The sequence below is a fragment of the Marmota flaviventris genome, chromosome 1, assembly GCF_047511675.1.
Source record: "Marmota flaviventris isolate mMarFla1 chromosome 1, mMarFla1.hap1, whole genome shotgun sequence".
NCBI lineage: Eukaryota > Metazoa > Chordata > Mammalia > Rodentia > Sciuridae > Marmota > Marmota flaviventris.
Window position 1 is genome coordinate 192767276 of NC_092498.1, and position 21015 is coordinate 192788290.

Below are 21015 nucleotides of genomic sequence, written 5' to 3' on the forward strand. Positions count from 1 at the left end.
AAACAAAGACAAATCAAAAACCAGAAATAAATCAACATGACAGGGAATAAAAATCATGTGTCAATTATATCCTTTAATGTTAACTGCCTAAACTTATAACCAAAAGACAAAGACTGGTAGATTGGATTGAAAAGCAAGACCCAACAATATGCTGTCCTTTCAAGAGACTCACCTCATGGGCAAAGACATCCACAGGCTGAAGGTGAAAGGATGGGAAAAAACTTATCATGGGTATGAATTATGTAAACAAGCAGGGGTTTCCATTCTCATTTCAGATAAAGTAGACTTCAAACCAAAGTTAATCAGAGGAGACAAAGAAGGACATTTCATATTTCTTAAGGGAAGTATATATAAACAGGACATAATAATTATAAATATTTATGCCCCAACAATGGAGCATCTATGTACATCAACAAACCCTTCTCAATTACAAGAGTCAAATAGACCACAATACAATAAAACTACGTGACTTTAGCACACCACTCTCACTACTGAACAGATCTTCCAAACAGAACTAAAAATACAATCAATAACTTAGACTTAACAGACATATATAGAATATTTCATCCATCAACAAGCAAATATACTTTCTTCTCAGCAGCACATGGCTCCTTCTCTAAAATAGACCATATCTTATGCCACAAAGGGACTCTTAGTAAATACCAAAAAAATCAGAGATAATACCCTGCATTCTATCAGACCACAATGGAATGAAATTAGTAACCAATGATAAAATAAAAAATAGAAACTACTGTAACAAATGGAGCTAAATAATACACAATTGAATGATGAGTGGATAGTAGAAGAAATCAATGATGAAATAAAATTCTTAGAAGTAAATGAGGACACTGATACAAAATATCAAAATCTCTGGGACACTATGAAGGTAGTACTAAGAGGAAAGTTTACTGTATTGAATGCATTCATTACAAAAATAAAAAGTCAACAATAGATGACCTAATACTACATCTCAAAGTCCTAGAAAAAGAAGAATAAATCAACACCAAAAGCAGTGGAATACAGGAAATATTAAAATCAGAGCTGAAATTAATGAAAACAAAAGAAAAGAAACAATTGAAAAAACTGACAAAACAAAAAGTTGGTTCTTTGAAAAAATAAATAAAATAGATAAACCCATGGCCATGCTAACAAAGAGAAAAAGAAAACTCAAATTACTAAAATACAAGATGAAGAAGGAAATATCACAATGAATATGTCTGAAATACAGCAGAAAAATTAGAAACTATTTTGAAAATTTATACTCTAATAAAATAGAAAATATCAAAGAAATCGATAAATTTCAAGAGACATATGACCTACCCAAACTGAATGAGGAGGTCATACATGATTTAAACAGTTCAGTTTCAAGTAATAAAATAGAAAATGCTATCAAAAGCCTACCAACCAAGAAAAGCCCAGGACCAGATAGATTCTCAGCTGAGTTCTACAACACTTTCAAAGTAGAATTAACACTAATATTCCTCAAAGTATTCCATTAAATAGAAAAGGAGAGAACCCTTCCACATTAGTTCTATGAGGCTAATATCACCCGGATACCAAAAATCAGACAAAGACACATCAAGGAAAGAAAACTTCAGACCAATATCTCTAATGAACATAGATTCAAAATCTTCAATAAAATTCTGGCAAATTTCATACAAAAACATATTAAAAAGATAGTGCACCATGATCAAGTGGGGTTCATCCCAAGGATGCAGAGTTGGTTCAACATATAGAGAAAAATTGAAAGCATTCCCGCTAAAAACTGGAACAAGATAAGGATGTCCTCTTTACCACTTCTATTCAGCATCATTCTTGAAATTCTAGACAGAGCAAAATAAAGAAATTAAAGGGGTAGAAATAGGCAAAGAAGAACTCAAACTGTCACTATTTGCTAATGACATGATTCTATATCTAGAAGATCCAAAAAATTCCACCAGAAAACTTCCAGAACTAATAAATGAATTCAGCAAAGTAGCAGGATATAAAATCAACACCCATATATCAAACACATTACTGTAAATCAGCAAAGAATTCACTGAAAGAGAAATTAGGAAAACTACTCCATTCACAATAGCCTCAAAAAACAAACAAATAAAAAAAAACAACTTGGGAATCAATCTAACGAAATAGGTTAAAGAACTCTATAATGAAAACTACAGAACACTAAAGAAAGAAATTAAAGAAAACATCAGAAGATGGAAAGATATCCCATGCTCCTGGATAGGCAAAATTAATATTGTCAAAAAGGCCATACTACCAAAAGGCTTACACAGATTTAATTCAGTTCCTATTAAAATCCCAATGACATTCTTCATAGAAATAGAAAAAGCAATCATGAAATTTATTTGGAAAAAATAAGAGATGCAGAATGGCTAAAGCAATCCTTAGCAAGAAAAGTGAAGCAGGAGGCATCATAATACCAGACCTTAAACTAGACTACAGAGCTATAGTAACAAAAATGGCATGGTATTGACACCAAAATAGACTTGTAGCCAATGGTACAGAATAGAGGACACAGAGACAAATGCACATAAGCATAGTTATCTTATACTAGACAAGTGTGCCAAAAATATTCATTGGAGGGCCAGGTTTGTGGCTCAGCGGTAGAGTGCTTGTCTCGCATGTGAGAGACCTTGGGTTGGATCCTCAGCAACACATAAAAATAAATAATAAATAAAATAAAGGTATTGTGTAAAAGAAAAAAAAATCACTGGATTCAACATATGGTGCTGGCAAAATTAGAACTCCATATGTAACAAAGTGAAATTAAATCTCTCTCTCTCACCCTGCACAAAAATCAACTCAAAGTGGATCAAAGACTTAAGCACTAGAACAGAGACCCTCCACTTAACAGAAGAAATAATAGGCCCAAATTTTCACCATGTCAGCCTAGAATGACTTCCTTAACAAGACTTGTAAAGCACAAGAAGTAAAATCAAGAATCAATAAACTGGATGGATTAAAATTAAAAAGCTTCTTCTCAGCAAAGGAAACAATAATGTGAGGAAAGAGCCTATAGATTGGGAGAAAATCTTTACCACATGCACTGATAAAGCATTAATTCTAGGATATATAAAGAACTCAAAAAACTTAACACCCCAAAAAAACAAATAACCCGATCCACAAAGGGCTAAGGAACTGAACAGACACTTAACAGAAGAAATACAACTGATCAACAAATACAGAAAAAAGTGTTTAACATCTCTATCAATTACAGAAATTCAAATCAAAACTAGTCTAAGATTTTATCTCATTCCTGTCAGAATGGCAATCATTAAGGATACAGGCAACAGGGGCTGGGGTTGTGGCTTAGCAGTAGAGTCCTCGCCTAGCATGTGCGAGATGCTGGGTTCGATCTTCAGCACCACATAAAAATAAATAAAATAAAGGTATTATGTCCAGCTACAACTAGAAAAATATTTTAAAAAATACAGGCAACAATAAATATTGGCGAGGATGTGGTGAAAAAGGTACACTCATACATTGCTGGTGGACTGCAATTGGTGCAACCACTATGAAAAGCAGTATGGAGATTCCTCAGAAACTGGAATGGAACCACCATTTGACCCAGCTATCCCACTCCTTGGTTTATACACAAAGGACTTCAAATCATCATACTATAATGATGCAGCCACATCAATGTTTATAGCAGCTCAATTCACAATAGCTAGACTATGGAACCAACCTAGGTGTCCCTCAATAGATGAATGGATGAAGAAAATGTGGTATATATACTCAATGAAATATTACTCGGCTTTAAAGAAGAGTGAAATTATGGCATTTGCCAGTTAATGGTTTGAGCTTGACAATATCATATTAAGTGAAATAAGCCAATCCCACAAAACCAAAGGCTGAATGTTTTCTCTAATATGCGGATGCTAATTCACAGTAAGGCAGGGGATACTAGGGAAGAATAGCATTACCTTAGATTAGGTAGAGGGAAATGAGGGGAGGGGAGGGGAGGAGAGGAGAAGGGATATGGGGATAGGAAAGATAGTAGAATGAAACAGACATTATTACTGTGACTACATGACCAATATGATTCTGCAACATGTACACTCAGAAAAATGAGAAATTATATCCCATCTTTGTATGATATATCAAAGTGCATAAATATATTCTATTGTCGTATATAATTAAAACAAATTATAAAATTAAAAAAAAGTAAAGACAAAAAGTATGAACTTCACACAATATAATTATATTTTAATACAACTCATCTCACCTTAGTGTTCTCTGATTTTTTAATAAGTTCTGCAGACCCAGGAGGCCTTCCTTCCGTTCTGACCAATTGGAACTAGCACATCTATTGAGGACTTCTGCCACATCTTCTGTCTGCCTCATATATGTAGGAATACTACCATTTCGAGAACTGTAGGAACGTTCTGAACAAGCACTAGAAGCATCACTGTTGGCATCATCATCTGAATGCATTCCATATGATTCATATCTTCTTCGAGCAGGTTTTTTCTGTTATATATAAAGAATCTTATTAGCAGTAACTAAAAAATATATTGATACTTCATAATATCTACTGAGCACAAAAGGATTGATTTCAGTCTTAAAATCAGTGCAAAGCATGCTGCTAAACAGTGTAATAAACTAATGTCAGTACTTAAGTTTTTGTTTAGGAAACATGTTTTATAAGTTAGCAGAAAGTGAAATATTCTTTTAACTATGGGAAGTGGTAGAAGCAGAATAAGACCATATGAAAGTTCAGATATGTAAAGTGAGAAGTGTTCAAAAATGTGGGTTTTCCTCATATATCGTTTTCACAGAAAACCAACAACTACTAAAATGTAAATTAACAGAAACTGTTCTAGAAATTCAAATTGGTAAGAAGAAAAGATGACCTTTTTAGAGTAGGAGTACAATGGATCAGAAAATGCATGATTTCCCCTATGCAAAATCCCATTTTTCCCTGTCTCTACACCTTCTCTTTGCTATTCTCCTTTTACCTCCACTACCACTTTCCTTGCCACTCTTCCTTCCCTTGTATCCAACTCTCATGTTTCCTAGAAAAGTAAAATACAGACAAAAATATGATGAGAAACTGTTTTACTCACTATTGTTTTTAGGAGGAAACATCCTTAAGGGCCCTCCACATTTTTCTCAATATATCTGTACTATTTCAATAAATAAGAAACATCATGTATGGATTGTTTGGATATCTTTACTTCTACGGTTTATAATTTAATGTATGTAACTGGCAATTAAACCTTGCATATCAGAAATGATATCAGGGAGAATAAATAGCTAATTTAAAATTTCCCTGGAAGAATTAGAAACAAATCTATGCAATCTGATGTTTGGATTTGAGCTGGTAAGTGGTGAAGATATTTCTATGAAATATTAAGGACAATAATTTAAAATAGTTCCAAGTAGCTGTAAGTTCTCTATTCTAAAATCTACAAGAAATATAATTTGAGCTTAAATTAAATTAGCTTTAAAATGATGTTTCTGTCACTGACCTCATATTAATCTAGAGATACCAAGTCAATTTAGAAATGTTTCCTATGTTGGGCTCCAGGATCAGTCTTATTATAGAAATTAGTATAAATGACCTCATCTCATTGGTACGAAGTAGGTGGGCTAAAAAAACTAATACCCCCACACAAGACAACCTATTCAAGGAGTATCTCCTTCTTGATAATCACAGAAAAACAGATGTATGTCTAAGAATTTTATTACTTCCACTTTAATTTGTTATAGATGAACATCATCTATTAAATTGATGAAGCAAAGAAAAAAGTTATGGTATCATAAGATGTCAGAAAATAGCAATGTTTATACCTTAGTCCGTATGTCTCCTAAGAGCTGAGAGCAGTAGATTTTTAAAGAGAAAAATTGAAAATAATGAAGAACATTTTGCTAAATGGCACAGCGAAGTAGGCATTAACAATGCCCATGATCAGAAACATTAAGTTTTTTTTTAACATACAGATACAAAAGAATTGCTTACTAGCAGGCTATATCGTTAGTCTTGTCAATGTCCTTTAGTTCACAGAGAAACAGCTAAGCTACAAAAATATTCCCATAGCCAGTTTTCCCAAAGAATCTCAAATATTTTTCCTATTTGCATCCTTTTGCCATTTCCAAACATAACTGTATTTCTCTGATTTTCCCTGGGTCCAAATTACACTTAATAGTTGGAATTTTTTTCCCTAACAACTGAGAGTAGCAAATGGGAGTTATCTGTGCACTATGCAAATAATGGAAATAGAATCATATCATTGGGACTCATATTTTAGTCCTCATGGTTAAATATTCCTATAAAATTCAAGCACATCATCTTAGTATTATAAGCAATAGTTCAAGAATAACCCAGTCAATTAATAAAATTTATATAAGCAGAATTTAACTAGTGAATCATCCAATTAAAAAATATAAAATATGATTTATAAAATATAGTGATAAGGAATAGTAAACTAAAAAACACCAAACTGATTAAATAGCCAACATAAAAAGATCTGATCTTCATCATAAAAAGATCTGATCAATATATCTCAGACCCAAGAGAAATAAGCCTCTTAGTTATATTAAATACATTTATAAAAAATGGCTGAGGTAAAGGGAAAATTCAGCACAGACTGTTAAAGCAGTACTACATAGGTGATGCTATCCAATAAATTAAAGCTATTACTAATGAACATTCTTAAAAACTTGTCTTTCAAATCTACTGCAAAAATTATATTGTGTCAACTTGTTAAGACGTGATCTACATTTTTAGGGACACTATATATATGTATTTATATATAAATATTTATTTATTTACTTCAAAATAAAGATGAGACCTTTTGTAAATTCTAGGTAAGGAAATGAGTAAATCTGCATGCAGTTCTGTTTTCAATCCCTAACACCCTCACCCACTAAAAATTGAGTAAATGCTTCACAGACAAGATTAATATTATAATTCATATTTTGATAGAGGAAGTATCATACTAGATTGACTTGGGAAATTAGCAAAATCATCCACATCATTTCAAAAGAATCTTCTTTCATAATTTGAGAAAAATAATAGTGATATATATACAGCACTCTTCTGACAAAATACTAAGAATCTGTAGGATGTTTTCAAACTTGTTTTATGTATTAGGCACAAAGAACCAGGATCTTAATTATAATTTGTCTTGAGACTGTACTTTCTCTCAGCTCAAAAAATAAAAATAGTTAGAAGAGTAAAAATCCAACTAAAACAACCCCTATTCTCTCAAGGTTAAGCCAGGCTTGAAATTACATGCTCATAAGTATACATACTTACATACCAATCTATCTGCCCTTACATTCAATGTACTACAGTGCATAAAATACAATGATAAAACACATTACTATATTAAAGACAATAAAATTTTTGTTCCTGACACCCTATCAGTACTATTGGCCCTGGCTTAAAATTCTGAATACTAAATAAGGCTCAAGAATTAATTATTCTGCTCTGCTTTTTTACATTGTCCACATTTTGTCTTCCTAGATTTAATCCAGAATTTTCCCATCTCCTTTCCTACACAGGTGGACTAGCTCACACATACATTAGTTTCATAATGGGAACATTAATAATGACAAGGAAATGGAGCAGAGTACCAAGGCATCTGCTACTGCCTCCTCCACGTCAGAACCTGTGTTCAGGACTCGCATGGCACTGACAGAAGATGACAGTCGACTTGATTGGCTGATCCCATAACCTGGACCTAATTCACCAAAAGAAGGAAAACAGTTTTGAGAAAGTCATAAATATAACAGTATCAGGTTGGAAAACTTTTAAGACCCTTGGGGGTGGGGTAGGAGCAAAAAAACCAATGGGGCAAAGCATTTTAAAAGCAATATTGTACTTCTGGGCACACTGAGTTTTTTGGTCAGATAATAGGATAAAAACAAAATTATTAATAAAGTGTGGAAAACAAATTTAAAGAACAGCAGTATTATTCTTTATTTATAACAAGATCAAAGAAAGCATAGCTGGTAAACTAAGGGCTTGGACATCTATAGCCCTGTAATCCATTCATCCAGCTCTGTCAGTTCATGCAAGTCTCTCTATATGGTGAACCACAAAGTAAACCAGAACAAAGATCTATCCTCAACCAATAATGGTTAGGGAGATCAATGAAGCCACACCAGGATTTCACTAGGACGAAAAGTTCCAATTATAATCTATCCTTCAAGATAAGTTAATTTTATTCTATAACTAAGACAGATCATTCAATGTCTGTTAAGTGGCTACTATGTGCCCAACATTCTGAGATAGGTGAAAACAAACCACAGATGAATTTTCCCCCTCAACTGCTTTGAATACCATCATTTTTTAAAAGCAATTTATATTTTATTTAATTTTTTTACCATCATTTACAATTAAAACACTTCATCCACCATTTTGGTTTTTTTTTTAAACATATACAAAGATGGAGTACAGAACTGAGAACATAAAACAACTCTATATTTCAAAATGATATAACGGGTTTAAAAGAAAAACATCCATCTGCTAGTGAGGAAAATGTTCAGTAAGGTTAAAGGAAAAAGTTATTTGGGGGAAAAGGAAGAAACTACAAGTGATTTATTCTCCAGTAAATAAAATTTAAAATAAAAACAAACCAATTAAAAAATGAATAATATTCAGTGAAAACTGTAAAGAACAAAAACTGAAATGAATACACAGATGATAGTGAAAAGGTACTCATCCTTCACCTGAGGCCCCATACACATCGGGGGCGTAGAGGGCACCAGTAGATCTGGAATGGTGTCTGGAGGCTGGAATAACAGGACCATACAAACCTCATCTATTACCACAGAAACAAGGAATAGTGGCAGCACTACTGTCAGGCAAGGAGAGTTAGTTAACGCTGGTGTTACTCTTAATAGTTAATGATCAGAATATGGCCAGATATGGCACTTGAACATTAACACTGAAAGATCATCCCTGACACACGAATACAACTTACACCTAAGTGGATGGACATAGGCCTACAGGAGACAAAAGAAAAAAAGCAAGTACTCAAATGGAAGGAAATGTCAAAAATACAAGCATGAAAACAAACAAACAAACAAACAAAAAAACCAAACACTGTTGTTAAAAAAAAACCACTATGGTAACTAGTAACTAATAATAATTTTACTTTCTTTAATCTTGGCACTCAAAAAGGCAGCTATTACTATTCAATTTTATAGGTCTAAATATTTGTTAACCGCCCACCCTCATATGTTTAAATCCTAGCTCCAAGGTGATGGTATCAGGTGGTAGGAAGGGCCTTTGGAAGGCAACAAAGTCAAGATGAATCCTTCATGATTGGGATTAGTGTACTTAATATAAAGGAAACTCCAGAGAGCCAGGTAGCTAGCTCCTTCTAACATGTAAGGACACAGCCACAATCATCTATCAACCAGGATACCAAATCAGACACCATTATCTGCTGGTGTCTTGATCTTGGACTTCATAGACTCTTAAATGTGAGAAATAAATTTCTGTCATTTTTAACTTTGTTACAGTAGCCTGAAAGGATAAAGATAGATGAGGAAATTAGTGCACAAAGAAAGCTTAATTTATATGACCAAAGCTAGACTACTAGAAAGTGGTAAACCTCAGTAATTGTACTCTTTCAGGGCCTCTGCTCTAAAGGATCACACATACCACCTTAACACTGTTCAAAAGACAATATACCTTATTTTTGTTACCATAAACATCTTTCATAATGGCTCACAAAATATAAATTTTACATTCAATAGTAATTATGTAAATATCAAAGCACATTTGAATATCAAAAGTATCAATAATCTAAACAAAAAAACCCTAAAAATTTGTGACATGTCTCTCTATATATTGCTCTAGAATCTGAATTTGTCAGATGTTGCATTTTAGATCTTAAAATTTTGATTTTTCATAACACCATAAAATCTATCTTTCTTACATATAAAAATAAATTGCCAGGGAAAATGTATTTTAATAAATATTATTATATGATTTAAAAGTCTTCCATTTTAATATATATTATTATATGATTTAAAAGTCTTCCTCACATATATTAATTAGAACAGTTAAAATACTAGATAAATGCTTCCTTTGCTACAGGACAACCTTAATGAATAGGAAAATAATCAAAAAGCTTGAGGCAAAGAAGGATTTAAACAGAGAGAATGACGTTCAAATAGTCAAGTCCTGAAAGGTGATAAGTATCATTAACAAAATATACTAATACGTAGTTTTAATTTTATCTAAGGGAAATTATTTATTTATTTTAAATTAAAAATAATAATTTCTAAGTGAGAAAGACTTGAGCAAATCTGGAAATGCCTAGTGGATGAAAATTTTTAAAAAACTAAGGACTCAATTGCTACCTGTGGTTGGAGATAACAAGTAAGAGGCATCAGCCATGTGTTTGTCATGAAGTAAGACTTTTTTTGAATTTTATTTCCAGAAATAAATGGAAGCTTAAGGGTATAAGTTCCAGAGAAGTTTAATTTTGCTCAGTTCTGATTTCTTTCTAATGCTTCAGGGCCATCAGACTATTCTTGTGATACAAGCAGATGTATCACGTGTTATAGTATTCATGTCTAAAACACTAATATTCAAAGTCAAAGGTGATACAAAGATTCCATTAAGTAAAGAGATACAGTAAAGCCTGGAGTTTGCAGGCAAATGTAGCAGAAAATGGGAATGGTGACGACAACTTAATCTCTGGAAATGCCATTCTCCACTCTTGTGAAACACACCAGGCTAACCTACTACCTTTGCTATGCAATATCCTATGTAAATAAAAGAACCATAAAAAAAAAACAAAACAAAACAACTCCAGCAAATTTACAAGGGGTTGAAAAAAACTTCAGTTTTTCTAACACTACATGATTAAAAGGTTAATCATCTTTACCCTAATAAGAAATTCTATGAGAAAACTGCTTCCATGACTTAATAATAAAATTTAAATAATTTAAATTGTCAAATGGAAGCTTTGAAATGAATTTAGAAAATTAATGGATAGGTGATGTCTCTCTTTAAAAACTGGCCTATTAACAACGCTTACTTTTTAAGTAACTAGTAGTTGACTGTAAATTCCCAACTATTACACAGGTTTAAAAGGTAGAGAAACATTTTGGTTTCTTTTTGGTATGTTTTCTAATTATAATCTATAGTATTAGCAATATATAAATGCTGATGTATGCCATTAAAAAAAAACACATGACATCCTTGTTGTTAAAGCCTGGGGCTCGGGGGAAGAGCACCAGCATGGATGGCAATGATAATGATCATATGACCAGGGCAATTAAATGTTCATTGCACCAAGCACAGTCCTGAGGAATTTTTTTGTTTTGATGTATTTTTCTCTTTTTTTCTTTGCAGTGCTGAGGACTCTACCACTGAGCTACATTCCTGGCCCTCATGTATTTTCTCATTGATAGAGTCAAAGAATCCTAAGATGTATGTGTTACTATTATCCTTGTTTTACAGATAAGAAAACCCAGGCATAGAAAGATTACAGAACTGAACCATCTGACCCCAGAACGTATGTTCTTAAGCTATCACATGTGCACTCTACTTCTTTAAACTCTTCAACATGACATGCTTATTTCATATAAATGTAGAAGTTCTTTCTTCATAAACATATCTATGAAGATGCACCATGTGTTTGTGTGTATATATGCATATTTTCCTGGCAGTGCATATACAGAAATTCTATAGACTAAATCTATTTTATATGAACTAAAAACATCTGTGGCAAAGTATCAGCCACTTAGCCTTAGTGATGCAGAAGAGTTCTTTCTATCTTGGTACCTTCCTACAGGGGAAAGAGAAAGTGAGAAACTCTTTGGCACCTAAGGCTAGAACATGAACAAGGGCTGAGGATTTTCCTATATATCCCTAGCTAATGGAGTTTCCCAGATCATTACAGGTCAGCTCAGGGATATATTGTAATCAAAGGGATCCACAGAATTATAAATTAATCCCTAGAAAGTCTATATTAACATGACTAAGGAAATAAAAAGTCTAACAGACAACCAGTAGATCTGAATTCTACTTAAATCATTCCAAACTCCTGAAGAACAGCTCTCTTAGTACTACCGTTTACTACACATGTCAAAGGAAAAAATATGAAATGCTGTAGGAATGTGCATACAAACGAAGTACCAGGTGCATGGTGCATGCCTGTAACCCAGCCACTCAGGAGGCTGAGCTGAGGTAGGAGGATTGCAAGTTGGAGGCTACCCTCAGCAACTTAGTGAGACGCTGTATTAAAATTTAAAAATAAATAAATAAAAATAAACTAAAAAAAAAGAAAAGGGGGCTAGGAATGTACCTCACTGGTAAAATGTCCCTGGGTTCAGGTACAAATATGAGAAAAAAGGAAAATAACAATAACAACAACAAAAAAGCTAAAGAATCATGAAGATATTCTAAAATTCTCAATGAAAAAATTATGCCTCTACAGTTTTACAAAAAATACTAAAGCTTTAAAAAATTAACATTTTTATAATTGAGGTAAGTATGGTATTATAATCAAGATTACAATACAATCTCTATTCTCAGGAACAAAAAGGTTTTATAGCAGTGACAAGACATGGGCTAATAAATGGGAAATGACTATTAAAATATAAAATATTATAAAAATTTAGTCCCTCCCACTGATAATAGGTCATTGATCTAAGTTGAAAAGTCAGTATTTCTACTGAAAAGAACAAAATGTACCAAACCAAACAGTTCATATTGCACTTGTGGTTATTTAAATATTGTCTTTAAATTCTGTAGGTTTACTTATTAAGAAATACATTGAATTCAATATTCTGAGGTTTAGATTTATGCTACAGTTACTTGGTTATGAAAGCAATTTGTTTACACAATGACTGACTTACTCATTTAAGATAAGTCAATAAGGTCAAAGGCATTTCCCAAACATATAATTTTTCTTCCGACTCTTTCCTCAAAATGACAGAAAAGATATAGGGGCAAAGACACAGCTAAACTCCAGGTATGCTGGGTCATCAAATGGTGATAACACAAGGAGAAGGCAATGTACCTCACATTTGCCCAAATGCTTACCGAGGGGCTGAAAAGAGCGAACCGGACTAGTGTCCCTGCTACTTTCCCGACTAGCTTCCCGGCTGCATCCTTGACTCACGCTTGGTCGAGGAATACGACTGCTTCGAGCTGGCAGAAAGAAATAGGCATGGCAAGGGAGAAAACAGAAGAAGTTTAGCAGATTTTAAAATTTTGGTTTTATTTTTCTTTTGGAACTGACCAATAACTTATTTTTTTTAATATTTATTTTTTAGTTTTAGGTGGACACAATATCTTTATTTTATTTTTATGTGGTGCTGAGGATCGAACCCAGTGCCTCATGCATTCTAGGTGAGCAATCTACTACTGAGCCACAACCCCAGCCAATAACTTACCTAAAAATAAAAAAATTCTCTCTCTCTCTCTTAAAAAAAAAAAAAAAAAGATATTGATTGGATGAAGTATTACCAGAAATACAGTTAAGTTTCTTGAACTGTAGTCAGTCTGTTGGGGATTAAAAGGTTGCAAGTAAAAATAAGACTTAAATATCATATAACATAAACAATAAGACAATTTTTCTCTTAACTATAGACTTCTATCACCTTTGGTACTTTAGACCCAAATCTTACTTAAAAAAAAATACATGATAAACATTAACCTAAAGTACAATCCTGATTCTTTAGTTCTCAATGCAAAATATAGGGGAAAAAAAATAAGCCAATGCTTTCAATTTCCATGCCTTTTCTCACTCCTCCTAAACAAAAACACAAATAAATACACAAGCAACAGAAAATCTAGGAGTGAGGTTGGGCATGATGGCCTGTAATACCAATGACTTGGGAGGCTGAGGCAGGGGGATAGTAAATTCAAGGCCATCCTCAGCTGCTTAGTGAGACTCTCAGCAACTTAATGAGACTCTGTCTCAAAAAGTAACAAAGGATTGGGAAGGCAGCTCAGTGGTAAAAGCCCCCCTTGGGTTCAATCTCTAGTATCCCACTGCAATATTATATATATGAGTGAGTGAGTGAGGACTGATTAAAAGTGAAGTAGAGGGGCTGGGATTGTGGCTCAGAGGTAGTGCGCTTGCCTAGCATGCGTGAGGCACTGGGTTCAATCCTTAGTACCACATGAATATAAAATAAAGACATTGTGTCCACCTAAAACTTAAAAAAAATTTAAAAAAATAAAAGTGAAGTAGAGAATTTAAAATGATGTCTAGAAAATAAAAACAAGTGAATCAGCCTATATGATAACTCCGGAGGCTTTGGGCCAAATAACAGGCACACAGTAAGTAAAAAATGCTGCTAAGGACATAAATTCAAAATCTGTAGGCCTAAAAGAAATCTGTGACACCTATTGAATGAAGACATTCTCAAACAAGTAAGGCTTCAAAAAGCTTGACTCCTACATAAAATTTCTTTTCTTTCTACTACTTTTTATTGGTGCATTATAGTTGAACATAATTATGGGATTTGTTGTTACATATTTGTACATGCACACAATATCACAATATAGTGTTGCCAATATCACTCTGCAGCACATCCTCCTCCTTTCCCACCTCCTGTTCCCTCCTACACACAATTTCTAAGGAATTTATTTGAGAATATGTATGGGGCCAAGCAAAAGAATAAATTAAAAAAACAAGAGAGAGGATCCAGGAAGGAGTGCATTCAATCCAGGGAAGAAGTAAATCAGACTTTCAAGATGACAGCTGATCAAGATGCCCAGATTGCAACCAATCCACAGAGTACTGAAAAGAATGTCCTCAAAAAATAACAAACTCCATACAACAGTATCATTGAGAAGACTGCAATACTAGGGGATAAGAGAAAAAGTTATGCTGTGCTTCCATATAGAAAGCAACCAAAATGTGGCACAATCTTAAGTAACTGACAGGACTAGAGAATTCAATTCTGTATCACAAGAACATTCAAGTGGTCCATAACACTTAACACTCAGTGTTCACTTGGGAAGAAATGAGGCCATAGTACACTATGTGTCTTGGCAGCAAACAACTTTATTTCTTCATAACATAGTAAATATTCTTTATAGTTTTTCAATTTTTAAAGTCAACTTAGGGAGCAAGTACATAAGACTGGCTTATGAGGGGCTGGGGTTGTGGCTCAGCGGTAGAGCGCTCACCTCACACATGCGAGACCCTGGGTTTGATCCTCAGCACCACATACAAAAATAAACAAGTGAAATAAAGGTGTTGTGTCCAACTACAACTAAAAAATAAAAAAAAAAAAAAAAAAAAAAAAACCACTGGCTTGTGAATGCAAAAGAGAATGTATATGTAAACTTTAATAATGTAAAAAATAAAGCTGGTTACTAAAAGAACAGAAAGTGAAGGGAAAGGTAATTGGAGTTGAGATACTGGTTGAAGCTAATGAATCAAAAAACAGAAACAGGATAATATTCTTTAAAGTTATACAGGTAGTCTAGGAAATACTTAAAAACAATGGACAAATGATTAAATAAAAGTTGGGGTAATGAGGGGAATTTCTGACTTGGGATCAAGTACCAGGTATCCTAGAGACAAAGTCACTGACAGAGCAGAAAGGATGGGAAAATATACAGACAGATTGGTTGATCAATCAACCCCTGGATCAATCAACTCTGAGGTCTGCACAGCCTCCAAACATTTCAGCTAAAGGGCCAAGAAATCCCTCTTTCCTGTTTAAGCTTGCTCCAATTATAATTTCTCCTATGTATATGCACTTTTTTTTAAAATATTTATTATTTAGTTCTCGGCGGACACAACATCTTTGTTTGTATGTGGTGCTGAGGATCGAACCTGGGCTGCACGATGCCAGGCAAGCACGCTACCGCTTGAGCCACATCCCCAGCCCCTAATTTCTCCTATCTAAAACTGGAAGTATCCTAGTCAACACACAGAGAAAATAAAAGCTTATTAGAATTCAAATGTGGCTGACCTACAATACAGCTAGTATATATACGTATATATTTATGTACATATATACATATACATATATGACAAATGTTAATTCTATAATAATCTTGTGCTTTTGAATAGTAGCTATATTTTTCAAAATTCCTATGAATTATAATATCAAAATTCAATTTATAACGTTTTACTTTAATTCTCTTTGATTTTTTTTTTTTTTGCGGCAGGGGGAGGGGCGGAGGGGCATACCAGGGATTGAACTCAGGGGCACTTGACCACTGAGCCACATCCCCAGTCCTATTCTGTATTTTATTTAGAGACAGGGTCTCACTGAGTTGTTTAGCGCCTCGCTTTTGCTGAGGCATCTTGAACTTGCGATCCTCCCATCTCAGCCTCCCAAGCCGCTGGGATTAAAGGCATGCACAACTGTTCCTGGTTCTCCTTGAATTTTTAAGTTGTTTTCCTCTAATTTTTAAGAGCCTTATTATTTCCTCAAGTGTTCAGTGCTACCAAAGTCTGAAATACAAAAGAAATAAATGATCAGCAATTCTCACATATAGAAAATCTTACCCACTGAAAGCCTAGATGGACTAGCCTCTCTGCTACAGCCCTGGCTCCTTGGTATCTTGCTTCTTTTCTGTGTGGATGCTGAATTGACCAGGACTCTTTGAACACCAGAGCTCACAGTAGAGAGGGCTGTTGTGGTCAAAACTCTTCCTGGAGACCCAGATCGGCTGCCAGCTAAACACCAAACACATACACAAATATTAAGATGTGAATACTAAGAAAATTTGCTGACAGGATAAAAATTCAAGAAACACATCTGAGAAAACTATTGTAGTATGACAGGTTCTAAGTTTAAAGAAAATGGACCAAGGAAGATTTATACATAATTATAACCTGGGAGGAAAAGGTATACCATATATAACTAGCACTGAATGCTAAATCATCTAAAACATATTTTCAGTTTGGGGGAGTATACTATATTTGATAATGACAATACTATTATTATTTTTAGAACGCAAATAGTAAAAAAGATTTCTAAAGCCAGCATATATCTGAAAGTATATTTCACGTGGTTAATATGGTCTGTGTGAAACAGTTATATACTTAAAAGGGAAAAAAATCCTTGATTCCATTACTGCGATTATTTTTTTAAGTATACAATAATGGTAATTTGCTTTATCTTCACATAGTTTGCCTGAGATTCTCTGAACAAGTATATAGCAAAGTTATCTATTTTGCTACTATGTATGTATTTTCAAATTTTACAAAATTAAAAATTTAAATATTGACAAGTTTGGGCCTAGTGAAAAAGAAAATTTATTTTTGCTATTTGCAAAGGACTCTTTGGGTGGCCATATTCTGGGGTATACAAGTACTCATGGTAGAACAGGACTATGGGACAAATTTATGTATATATATGAAAGAGAGATCAGGGAGACAGAGAAGGAGAACTGGACAAAAATTTTGTCAGAGACTGGGGTAAAACAAGTTACAAAATATGGTTTTAAACTAGAAATGCCTGGATTAACTTCTATGGGAATGAGTTCCTTTGTCAATGAAAGCACTTTATGTTTACTTTATGAATAGGGCATGGGCTAGATAACTCCAAGATAAAATCTAACTCTAAATTCTGAATGATAACATTATGAAAAAATTAAACTTACACTTAAGTAAATCAATCTTTGTGATATAAACTTCTCCCTTTGCTGGGCACCATTTCTACCCAGTAGGAGAGTCACTATTCAAGCTGTTCAATCTTATCCAATTATGTTTCATTTCCATAGGGCAGATTAAAAATTAAAATGCCAATGGGAACAAGCAGAGAATGTCAAAAAACGGAAAACTGAATACAGAGTAGGGAGTGTGCTAAGAGGACTGTGATCAAGAGGAGAGTGTTTACCCTTTCCTAAGAGAGAGGTGACTTTTTAGTTCTACCCAGCTCTGTCTTGAAGTGATACTGACTAGGTCCTGTGATTTTTTTGAAATTTCCTTTTTTTTTTTTCCAGTCATGTTCTACAGGTCAAATAATACATGAATGAAACAGGCTGGATGTGGCCCAAGAGCTGCTGATCTGTGGCCCCTGCTATTACTTTTCTTGGCACCATCTTGCTGAATAAAATTCATACTCCTGCTTAATTCTTCATCAGCAAAGTAAAATTTATTTTTGACTGGTGATTGAGATACTGTAAAACAAAGTAGCTTTTCCATAAAATTAATAATTTACCATTTGAGTAGAAGGAATTCTAAATTATAGTAGGGAAATTATTCAAGTCTACTTTAAAATGACTGCTTATTTGAAAGCTTCCCGATGTTTCAGGTGAAGAATCTTCAAGTCCGGTTTCTTTCAGTTGTAACCTTAAGGATGGTTATAAGGCACCTGTTTTCTCCATGCAGTATCTAAACTAAACATACACACCAAAACATCCAAACACTCAACATGCCACAAACTCACAATGCAAGAGAGGCTAATGAAGTATTTTATGGGAAAACTCGCAATAGTATAAAAGGTATAAATAATGAGCTGAGCACATACAATATGGTATTCTATTAAAACCAATATAAACTGTGGAGGTAGAGGTGTCGGCAAGAAAAACTGGAGAAATTTTTTGAAATCTGGGTCTATTCAGCAGATAGGAAACACGAAGTTTAGAAGCAGAGTAACTGTTTTTTTGTCTTAGATTATTTAATTTATTAGTTATGCAAACTCGCTCTCTGTATTTAAATTTATTCATGCCCTCTCCTAAGAAATAAAATGGCACTGTTCACTTCAATCACTACCCTTTGTTCTCCATTACCCCTCTGGTATCCACTAAGACTGTGATAATTCCAGCACCTGTGACTCATTTGGAATTGTTTATGTTTAGAAGAAAATACCAAGGCTCTTTCCCTAGCAAAGAGCCACCAAGGTTAATTATTTCCTTTAGAAAAACACAGAGTTAATGAAAAAGGGCATGATATAACCAGGGAAGAGCAAGTTAAACAGAAAAAACCCTATGGCAAAATTTGAAATTAAATACACATTTTTCTTGTGCCACCTATAAGCTACCATTTTATACTTTTTATGGCATTTCAAAGGATTACTAAAGCTCCTTTTGACTGTTTATATACGGTCAGCTTGGATAATTTTTAAAATGCAGGGTTTGGTAATATAATAAAGACAGCCCAAAGAAAAATCATAATTGGTAATTTTTACCCCAATATGATTATAGAATGATGGAATATTAGATGTTCTGCTGAATAGAACCCATTTCTGGTAATGAAAATAGGTGATCAAACAATAGATGCATACATAAAGTCTATAGATTCTTACCACCAATGGTATTAGCAGATTGTGATCCTGAACAAGTGTAAAGGCAGAATTAGGGTAAGGGTTATAATAATCCATGAAGAGGGGAGAAGCAGTTTTTAAATGGATGGCAGATGAAAACAAGAAAGCTTTAGTCAGTTCTCCGGGGAAAAAAATTCTCTAACTCGAAAACAAAAACAAAAAACAAACAAACAACAACAACAACAACAAAAAAAACACTTTAAAAACTCCCAAAGCACAGATGTCTTTAACAAAACAGTACATTTAGTAGTTTTATAGCTGAAAAACAGAAATCAGACACTCATGTACAAAGCAGATGAAATGAAGCTGCAAAGTTTAATGTAAATTCTTCAGCTTTTCTATTACTGGTAATCCAAAATTTAATAATTAAATGTTTAAGTTTTTATTATTTAAACATTTAATTTAAAACTAGATGTACAGAATAACTACAACATCTTGTTGCTGAAGAAAAATCAGATGAAAAAGCTACAAATTGCATCTTTATTGGATTCACAGAAAAAATAAAATAAGAGGTGAGAGGAGGGGAGACAGTTTCTGACAGGCTGTACAATCATCTGTATACAACCAGTCACTACCAACTAAAAAAGAACATAATTCCTTCAGTGTAAATCTAAAAGTCTCTCCGCTGGGTCTACTTTCATTTACTTTGATTAGCCATCTTAGGACACCTGCTTTGATCCAAGAGATTTTTCTAAAAGATGATACAAAAACACGGAAGACCATGCAAACCCTAATGAATTACTTTACAACAAAGCAAAGATGGAGATCACGGTAATATTTGTGTGTAGATATGTTGTAAAGAAACTTGCATAAAAATTACGTCTCTATACAAAAGACTTTGGAATGGAACATAATCATTCAAATAAATAAGCAAGCAAACAAACAAAAACTTTCCAATATGATTTACAATCTAAGTGACTTTATGGTAGGAAAGTCTTTTGATCTTAAAGTCTTCCTTGGTCTAGCCAATTTTACTGTGTTTTCACATTTTAGGGAAGTACGGAGTACTGCAGATTGGATTTCAAAGTAAAAACCAAATGCACAAAAATTATTCTGTTCTCTCCTGAAGTGATCTGAAGTTATAATGATCTAAAAAGCAGGTCCTTTAAGGAACATAAAAAGAAGGAAAAACAAAACAAAACAAAACAAACAAAAAACTTCTGAAATCTTTACTCTGAGGTTAACCTTGGTATTTTTTAAAAGACAACTAATAAAGCCAGGTGCGGGGTGGCACACGCCTGTAATCCCAATGGCTTGGGAGGCTGAGGCAGGAGGATTGCGAGTTCAAAACTAGCCTCAGCAACATAGCAAGGCCCTAAGCAACTTGGTGAGACCCTGTCTCTAAATAAAATATAAAAAAAGGTTGGGGATGTGGCTCATTCATTGAGAGCCCCTGGGTTCAATCCCCTGTACAAAAAAAAAAAAAAAAAAAAAAAAAATTCTCATGATTAAATTTTATCCTAAGATCCTAGACATGAACAGTTTCTCGTTGTTTTTAATTTTCTTTATGCATTAAACTTCTTATCTTCACGAATACTTATTTCAGTTTCCTAAAGGCAATAAGAATAACAAGGTGTAGAAATACACAACAGTGGTATAAAATTCAGTTGCCATTTGATTAATGATAATAATGAGGAAAATTTTATCAGCTAACATACATAGGGCTTACTCTTGGCCAGGCAATGTTTTAAATGTATTAAATATACTACATCATTTCATCCTCATGGCAACCTTATGAGGAAGATACTGGTAATGTCTTCATTTTATAAGTGATATATAAATACAGTAACTTCG

The 21015-nt window shown here is 33.7% G+C and overlaps 1 protein-coding gene across 9 annotated transcripts in view; it reads right to left on the bottom strand.

The window, feature by feature from the left end:
* The window catches only part of Clasp2 (cytoplasmic linker associated protein 2), a 190960-nt gene that overhangs the window by 55640 nt on the left and 114305 nt on the right, over positions 1-21015 (bottom strand). For all 9 annotated transcript variants that reach the window (XM_071619732.1, XM_071619729.1, XM_034636296.2 and 6 more), the window contains 4 exons: positions 16458-16628; positions 13022-13129; positions 7585-7691; positions 4229-4473 (listed from right to left, as the gene is read on the bottom strand). In XM_071619732.1, the coding sequence (XP_071475833.1) occupies positions 4229-4473; positions 7585-7691; positions 13022-13129; positions 16458-16628 (631 nt within the window). The remainder of the gene's footprint in view (positions 1-4228; positions 4474-7584; positions 7692-13021; positions 13130-16457; positions 16629-21015) is intronic.